This window comes from Monodon monoceros, unplaced genomic scaffold, assembly GCF_005190385.1.
Source record: "Monodon monoceros isolate NGI ecotype Baffin Bay Population unplaced genomic scaffold, NGI_Narwhal_1 Super_Scaffold_7, whole genome shotgun sequence".
In the NCBI taxonomy this organism is placed as follows: domain Eukaryota; kingdom Metazoa; phylum Chordata; class Mammalia; order Artiodactyla; family Monodontidae; genus Monodon; species Monodon monoceros.
The window spans coordinates 70,226,125-70,235,512 of record NW_021703784.1 but is presented as its reverse complement, the minus strand read 5'-3'; the positions used below and the strand labels follow the sequence as shown (position 1 = coordinate 70,235,512).

The 9,388-nt window shown below is 38.6% G+C and overlaps 1 protein-coding gene across 2 annotated transcripts in view; it reads left to right on the top strand.

Annotated features, from left to right (window-relative positions):
• Positions 1-8,247, top strand: part of SPTY2D1 (SPT2 chromatin protein domain containing 1) — a 21,146-nt gene extending 12,899 nt beyond the window's left edge. The window contains exons 4-7 of one of the 2 annotated variants that reach the window (XM_029209687.1): positions 4-342; positions 2,232-2,403; positions 3,874-3,951; positions 4,911-8,247. In XM_029209687.1, coding sequence (XP_029065520.1) covers positions 4-342; positions 2,232-2,403; positions 3,874-3,951; positions 4,911-5,004 — 683 coding nt within the window. In that variant the 3' untranslated portion in view covers positions 5,005-8,247. Of the gene's footprint in view, positions 343-2,231; positions 2,404-3,873; positions 3,952-4,910 lie in introns of both variants that reach the window. The other variant, XM_029209686.1, reaches the window with a different exon arrangement.
• The last annotated feature ends 1,141 nt before the right edge of the window (positions 8,248-9,388 follow it).

The following is a 9,388-nucleotide window of genomic DNA, read 5'->3' as shown; positions in this document are numbered from 1 at the left end:
GCCCTGGGCGGCCTGTGGGCAGCTCTGGTGGCCCTGGGCGGCCTGTGAGCGGTCCACATGACATTCGACGACCAGTGAGTGGCTCAGGGGCCCCTAGGCGGTCAGTCAATGGCCCTGGCCAATCAGTAGTTCCAGCTGGACGAATTGTCAGCAGTTCAGGCCCTGGTAGACCAGTGAGCAGCTTTGGACCTGGGCGAACAGTTAGTACCTCAGGTCCCTCTCTGAAGCCCAAATGCACTGTTGTCTCAGAAACGATTTCTTCCAAGAATATAATCAGCCGATCCAGCAATGGACAGATGAATGGAATGAAGCCTGCCTTATCTGGCTGCAGATCTGCCCAAGGTAAAATTTCCCTTCACCCTGAAAGTATTTATTTGTCACTAGGAAATTGGAAAGAATATTTTGTTTTATATAACCAAAGACCCTCTGAACTCTTCTATGTGCTTTCAAATGTATTCTTGTGTTGATAGAATCCTGATGTTTTGTCTGTCCTATGCCAGAGAGTTCCTTTAGTAACCATGGCTTGGAAAAGTCTCTAGAAAGAGACTTATCTAGGGCCTTCTGTGTTTACTCCTGTAATGTCTCCAAGTGCAGTAAACTTAGCTATGGGGTTTGTAAGACAGGGTGAGTGTATATGCCTTTTGTGGTTCAATGAATGAGTTCATCTTTACCTCTTCATGAAGACTGTGGACACCTGTCTTCAAGGACTGGCGTGTATTTGTAAGCTTGAAGCCTTTTGTTGCATTATTTGTCCATTAAATATTTGTTAAGCACCCACTATGTGCCAGGAACTATTTTAGGTGGCCTTGTGTTTCTGCTCCTTACAGTGGCCCTAGCTACCAGTCCTGTAGGATTCTGCTGTCCCAAGGTATGGGATCATTGGTGGTACCTACTAACTGCTAGGTCAGAGTTTCTACATAGTATTAAGGATTTGTTGAAGCACTTGTTAGGCACCATGGAGAATATAAAAAGAAATATAAAGAATAAATATAAAATATAAAATATAAAAAGAAACAAAAGATGAGATTCCATAGTTTAAACTACCTAATTCAGTCAAAACATTGGTTCTTAACCAAAGACAGCTTTGGTCCCCAGTGAACATTTGGCAATGTCTGGAGACATTTTTGATTTACACAACTGGGGATGGGATGCTACTGGCATCTAGTAGATCTACACTGCACAAGACAGCTTCCCGACAACCAAGAAATATCTGGCCCAAAGTGTCAGAGTGCTAAAGTTAAAGAAACTCCGAGCTAAGGAGGCAAGCCACGCATATTAAAAACAACTGTAGAACAACAAAGGGAGTGTCTGTAATCAAGGACTAGAAAGCAGTTGTTCCCAGATACTGGTCTATTGATCAGTGCCTGTCTTTTGCAGAATTTTTAATCAGTCTTTTGACAAAATGACAAAAATTAGGATGATGCAGTGAGTTTTTCCTTAAAGTCAGACTTGCTCAGTTTGAACAATTATCCATATCTGAGAATCTGTCATACTTCATTGGACTTTTTAAAACTTCAATGGAATTATGGTGATAATAGATGGTAGATTGTTACCTTTGGCATCTTTTCTTGGCATGAGTAAAATTAGTGATCCTTTAGTGATTTGTAATTTTTTTTAAAGAAATTGTACTAGTCTTTTAAATCCAAAAGAGTAGGAACTACTAAGCTAGAAAATGTAACAGTTCTAGTAAGCCCTGGGATAGACAGGAATTCTATTCCTTGTGGGTACCATGAAGCAACAGGGATGATGTAGTAATGAGTTCATGCTGGGGGCCAGTTGGTGGCTCTGGTTGGTTGGTTGGTTGGTTGGTTGATGGCTGCGTTGGGTCTTCGTTGCTGTGTGCGGGCTTTCTCTAGCTGTGCTGAGCAGGGACTCCTCTTAGTTGCAGCGTGCGGGCTTCTCATTGCGGTGGCTTCTCTTGTTGCGGAGCACAGGCTCTAGGTGCGCAGGCTTCAGTAGCTGTGGCTTGCAGGCTCTAGAGCACAGGTTCAGCAGTTGTGGCGCACTGCTTAGTTGCTCCGTGGCATGTGGGATCTTCCCAGACCAGGGCTTGAACCCGTGTCCCCTGCATTGGCAGGCGGATTCTTAACCACTGCGCCACCAGGGAAGACCCTGGCTCTGGTTTTTGAGGCTACCATCTTAATGAGTTCTTAAAATCTCAGCTTACATAGGACTTTGTTGGGACTACTAAGTTTTAATGGTCTTATAAATAATGGCTTTTCTGTTCTTAGGTCCTCAAAGGCTTCCCTTCCCGGGTAGTTACAAAAGGCAGCGAGAATATGAAGAGGAGGGAGATGATGATGAATATGACTCTGAAATGGAAGATTTTATTGAAGATGAAGGAGAACCTCAGGAAGAAATATCCAAGCACATTCGAGAAATCTTTGGCTATGACCGAAAAAAGTAAGGCTAAAGAAGATTTAGATATGTATACTTTTTATTTTCAATAATCCCATGCTATGGGGGAAAAAAGTAAACATTAATAGTAGAGGCATTGAATACAATTCTTAATTAGGAATCCTTGCATGATTGTTTAGATTTACTTTGTTGGCACTTAATATTTAAGAATTAATGCAGAATTATTTGTGTAGTTACTTGTATGAGGGCCAAAAAATATCCCTTTTTAACTGTTCTCCTTATAAGATATATATTTAATGAGAGTGAAGCAGCTTGGTGTAGTAGAAATGGATTGGCTTTGAAATCAGAAAGCCATCCACAGAGCTATGTTGAAAGCCAGTTTGATCTGACACCTGCTTTTCTTTGATGTAAAAAACTTTGCTACTCAAAAGTGTGGTCCCTGAACAGCAAGCAGTGTGGGACCAACAACATTGGCGTCACCCGGGAACTTGTTAGAAATGCAGGCTTTCAGGCCCCACCTTAGATCTGAATCCAGATCAGCTTTATAAGGTTCCCAAGTGATTCACATGCACATTAAAGTTAGAGAAGCACTGATATAGAGCAAAGCTCGGGGTTTGAATGGAAGTTCCACAGCTTACTAGCTGGGTAAACTTGAGTAAGTTATTTTTTAAATGACATTTGGGAGGATTAAATGAGGTAGTATACAATTGACCTGTGAACAATATAGGGGTTAGGTAAAATCCATAAGTAACTTATAGTCAGCCCTCCGTATATATGGTTCCTCTGTGTACCAGTTCCTCCCTATCTGTGGTACCACATGTGTAGATTCAACCAGTCATGGATTGTGTAGCACTGTAGTATGAAAAAAAATTCTCATGTAAGAGGACCCATGCAGTTCAAACCCATGTTGTTCAAGGGCCAACTGTATAAGTAAATCTGTCAGCACTTGCCCTCTCCTTTGAAGTCATGGATATTAGAAATTAGAAGGCAATAGTAAGAAAAGGTCTTTAAAAAAAATTTAGCAGAAGAAAGAACTGGATTAAAAATCAGATCTAAAAACCTAATCTTAGTAGTGTCATAAGCTAGCTATATGCTTTTGGTCAAGCTGTTATCTGCCTCAGTCTCTGTTCTGAATCCATGAAACTCAAATGAGATTAATATATATATAATAATTTTCATATATATTGTGCTTTCATGATTTTAATATAAACTGTCATGTAAATAGAGGTGAGTGAGTTGAGCAAATGTTGTTGGATTGGTACTTTGATCAAAATTAGATTCAGGAATAGTTGCCTTCTGGAAATATTAAGGGGTCATTTAATTTATCTTTACTTTAGAATCTCCCCTTTACCCAACCTCTGCCCACCTCACTGTCTGCCAAACAAGGAGGAATAATCCTAAATGTATGTTTGATTTAGTTATAACGATGTTGGTTTTAAAAACAGGAGGATGTAGTTCCTTTAGAAAATTGGGTTTTTCTTTTTTTTTTTAACAACTTTGATTTTCTCTTATCAGATACAAAGATGAAAGCGATTATGCCTTACGTTACATGGAGAGTAGTTGGAAAGAGCAGCAGAAGGAAGAAGCAAAGAGGTAAGCACAGATGTAACACGTTTGTGCAGAAATGTCCTAAAAATTCTTTTCTGTTCCCTCCTTCAGTTGCATCATTGGGAGCAGGGGCTTTGGGCCATGCTGTTTGAATTCCAGTCCTACTTACTTGCTGCGGGGCTTTAGACAAATTCCTTAGCCTTTTAAATCTGTTTTCCCATTTATAAAATGAGAATATACTGTTTTCATTCATTGAGGTTTTGTGAGGATTAAGATAATGTGTACAAGTTGCCCAGTGCAGTGACTCACCCATGTAGGCACACAATAAATGCTAGAGGCCTCCCCTGATCCCATTGTAGCATGTTATTTTTCTTTCCCCATCCTTAATTCCCTTTCCACATCAGATACATCTCAGCCTTGCTATCCTGTACCACCGCTGGCCTCAAGGACCTGTTGAGGAATATGAAATTCCCTATGTCTGATTCCTGTTTGGCCACCTGATATCAAATAAATGATCATTTCTTGGGTAGGGGTAACAAATGATTACTTTGTTTATAATGTTAACTTGGTGAAATAATTCACCTCATTCTCAACTCAGAATATTAAACCTCTTTCTCCCTCTTGCCGTCCCTCCTCTAACTAGATAAAATATCAAACTAAAGTGTTGGGAAGGGAAAAGAAAAGAATGTTATTTATTGAATAAATGTTTCTTGTTCTTTATTTTTTAAAGCTGATGAGATAGTTTATATTTATTACTGTAATGGGAATATTAAGGTGTTGAGGTTATATGTAAGGTCTTTTTTCCACTATAACTTGAGGCAGTGGCAGTGGCTCCTGGTAAAAAGTATTCCTGCTTAGTCTGTTTTCAGTGGTAAAGGCTTGAGGCATTTTGAGTGCATCAGCACATTCCATGTAAGCTCCCAGTTGAAATTTCATTTTTGCTTTTTTAAAGAGAGCAGTAATTTCATGTATATTGATAAATACCCCCTTTTTTTCCCTGACAGTTTAAGACTAGGTATGCAAGAAGATTTAGACGAAATGAGACGTGAAGAAGAAGAAATGAGACGTCGAAAGGCCAAGAAGCTGAAGAAGCGTTAGCTGCTGCTTTTATTTATTTTTGTGAAATTCTGAAAACAGTCTGCTGCAAGGAAGTCCTGCCTTCAGACTGAAGAAGCCCCTTATTTTAGAATTCTACTTGGGTACTCAAGGAGAAGGAATGCATACTGTCATCTATCTGCAGGCTGTCGTTAGAGCATAAAGTATTTTCAGATACTTCCCAGGGTGAAATCTGTAATGCAGATGACATAACACCCAGTGAGTGCTCTTATGAAGCTAACTGTTCACAGGTGCCACCCTTGATCCTGATGAGCTATGCACTCTCATGTGGGGCCGCTCACAAGTCAGCCAATCTTATGTTATTCCTTTGCTGCTCCAAAAGGAAAAAAAAAAAGGATTGCTCCTTTACTTCCGTAATTCTGCTGATGTGTGAGTACGGCACTGCCTGGCTCCCAATCAAATTTATTTTGTCTTGATGAGGAAACTGGCCCTTCCATTAATGCTGCCAGCAATAAAGTGACCTGTCCTAACCTATATGTTTGGATTGAGAACTTGAAAATGTAGAGTAGCTGTTATAATTATACGGATGTCATTTCTGTGACTTTGCAGTAAAAAGTAGAATAAATTGTATTCTGCATTATTCATGGATTGGATGCTGAGCATTCTTATTCACTAATTTAGGTGATCAGGCAATTAACAGAAATTTTTCCAAGTTAAAATACAAGTTATGCCATTTTATATAAGAATATTCTTTTCCACGGTTTACTTTCAGATTTATTGTTACGTTGGCTTTAGTGTAAAATAGACAAGGTCACTGTGCTGTTTGATTTTTATCTAAAAATTTCATTTTTATATTGAAGAAAAAATACTTATTTTATTCAAACATTAGATTTGGACGAGTAATAATAGTTTAAAAAATAAGGAAGTGACATGTGAGGCTCCCCTCCTCCCCGTTCTGCTCCCCCATTATAGAGATATTTTGGAATCCAAGGTGCCCTGGACCTTTGCATGTTAATGACTTTGTATTTTTATCTTAAATTCTTTAGTGATTAACGGTAAAAAACCAAAAACTAAATTTATGTGTATCAAGACCACCACCTTCTCTCTTTGCCCATGTTGCACTTTTATTTCAAACTATGCACTGTGAAGAGATTTTTTTCCCAGGTGGAAAGGATGTTCCCTGTTACTGGTATTTACTAGGCTGTGGAACTTCTTCATTCTCACCTTTCTTCAAGTCATATCTATAGACTTGTTATATCTCTTAAGCCTCAAGTCCAAGCACTTCCAATCGGGCTGACCTAGGTTCTGGCTGGAGAGAAGCCAAGTCTCAAGTAAAGTCAGCAACAGAAAATGAGGTATGATGATGCCAGAGAGCATTTGTCCTTGACTCTGAGGGTTGGGGACAGTGGGACATAAGCTTGTAGAACAATTCTGTAATAAACATTGTGGCTATCTTAAGCCATTGAGTGGTGGGGATTAGGAAGTAGGTGAGGTTATCCTACAAGAATCCTTACTCTTCAACAGGTCTAAAAGTTGTTTTTGTATATTCTTTGTTATCCGTAAAGCTTTCTTTATTCTCAACTTTGGGTGTTACAGATTATCACTATTAGCCTTCCTTAATGGGATGACCCATCCTTAATGGGAATACCAGTCCTTTTAAGACTTCTGACTCATCTTGAATTGAGTTTCAAACTTTAAAAATGCAAGAACTTAATTTTGAAGTTGAATCCTATGAAAGGTGTCTTCATCACTAGGAATAACACCCTTCTAATGATCACATAGAACTGTTAAACACTGGTGGCAGAAAAGCCTATTGACTGCCTCTCACCAATCTCAAATACCTTCAGTGAAACTGATTCAAGGGTAGTGTGATATTCCATGTAATAAAACAGGTTTGGAACATTATTTCCTTTGCTGTCACTTATGTGATTTTTCTTTTCCCCTTCAAAAGTCTGGTTTGCTTGAATATATTTTTTTCACTATTCAGACTCGTTGAAATCTGTAGTTGCAATCAAGTGCTTGTCACAGCTGAAAGATTTCTGGTGGCCTAAAGCTTACTAGCACTTTACTCAATGATATTGTGCAGTTATTTGTACAGAAAGGCACCATTGTGCTAGCTAAAAGTTCCAGAACTTGGTAGAAAAAGTCAGGTTGTGTCCTTATGTGTCATCACTTCTGGGTGCATTTCTCCTTCTATAATACAGATGTTGATTTCAGTTTTCTTCAGCATCAGCATTATAAAAGGGCACTCCTGTAGCTCATTAAAAAAAAAAAAGGTTCTGAATCTTTTAATCTTAGCCTTGTTTCCAAATCCTGTCTTCCATTTTGTTCTGCATCTCCTGACCACTCTTACAAAAAGCTCACAAACCTTTGAAGAAACTGGAATAGGCTGTTATTTTATCAAGTTTACAAATTAAGTGCTTGATTTTTAATGTGTCCTCTACTGTTTTGATTTTCAGATTTTATTAATATTTGAAGATGTGCCTTTTATTGGATAATGTTAAGTCACGAATGTAGTAATGTTATTTCAGTATTGTAATAATGTTACATGATCATGGATGCGGCATCCTCAAATACGATGTGAAGGGAAAGTAGTTTTCATAAAACTCATATAGCTCTGATTGCACAGTCCCACTTGCTTTAGGTATTGCTATGTCAAAGCAGGGGGGACTTTCTTTAAAGGCTACTTTCAGAACTTGTCTTTGTATTTTCTCTAAACTAAATGCAATTATGTCCATTTGGAGGCCAGGGTACCACATGTCACAGGCAGCCTTACATGTGTGCCGTGAGAAGGTTCAAAGACTGTTAACAAGAAAGTCTATGGGAACTCGAAATTTCATTTTTTAATGTAATCCCCAAGATCTTTTCCAAGAAATACTGTTTTGTATTTTATAACTTAAAAGCAGCTGTTAGTACATTTCTGAGATATAGCAGGAGACCAAAACATGTTTGGAAAGAGAATAAATATATGAAGAGAGACTGGTTGTATTATTTTCAATGTGCTGAATATATTAGACTACTATTTATTTTGTGAATGGATGTGATGAAATAAATATTCAGGTGTTTAGTGTATGATTAAGAGTGGAATATAGATGTCTTTGGAGTTATTAAATCCATGTCTTTTACATAATGGACAAATCAAGTTTAAAGAAACATTTACATAGCATAGCTTGTTTTCTGGTGCTGTTGACCTGCAAGAGAATCTACTTTTGCATATACAGATAAAAGTTTTGCAATTTATGTATAAAAGATATTGTAGGCATTAAAAATATTTTATTGATATTTTCACTGGTTTGCATTTATTTACTAAAACTCATATTCCTTATTTCATCACCCTGAACATTATTCCAGCTAGAAACCCCAGTAGACTCATCGGACTTCAGAGATGGGGTTTACCTCCTTACACACACCTCTGTTCCTTCTCCCTTACACATTCCCGTCTGCTCAGCCTCTGCCACTGACACCTCTCCCCTCTTGCACCACCAGCTTAGAGAACTATTCTGGTATCAGACACCCAAGTTAGGAGAACTGTTTGGAGGTATAGTCGGGGAACAAGGGAAGAAGAAGAACTGGGTATATAGTTCCTCTTTTCAAGAAATTGAGTGGTTCTAATCCCCTATAATACAAAGAGCCTGAGAGAGCTGGGAAGATGAGTCCTTAGGAATATATGAGGCAAGTGGGCACAGTCATGCAGCCAGAGAATGTAGGCACTTAACTCAGTGGAATGTGTTGAGTCTAGGTCATACAGGTATCATAAAAGATGCTAGTATCCTAGATTTATAAATTATAACTTTTTGCTTATGAATTTTGAATTCACTTTTTCTATTGAAAAAAGTAATCCATACAGTGCATAGAGGCACTTAAAAATACTTCAGCAAACAAATGCCAAATAGCCATCAACAATATGCTGTGTAACCAAAGATCTACTTTGTTGCTAAGTGTGTACTTTTGAACAATGAAACCATTGGTCATCCCAAAGCAACCACAGAATGGGAGCAGTTCCATATAATTTATTTTAAAAGTATTTGCTCCTGTTAGGTTTTCTTTCTTGCTTTTAGGGTCAGAAAGCTCAAACCACTTTTAGAGGGCTTATTGGGGATATCCTAGGGCTCAGACACCCAGATTAATTGCATGGGTCTTATACTTAGGTTCTCATTCTTGGTCTCATGAACTCAAGCTGCATCATACTGAGGACTGGGCGGTTAGCTTTTGTTTCTACACATGCTGCCTGGATCAGCAGCAGTCACTGCTAGAAGAAAAGGCAACTTCTTGTTTATTCAGGTGAGGAAGACTTTTGAACCAAGAGGTAGTCAAGATCTTGGATAACCCAGCCTCTCTTGCGTGGCTCCTTTCCTTGGCATGTAAAAGCATACCAAAGAGAAGACCTGGACCTTAATTTTGACTCTGCTACCGAGAACTGTGTGGG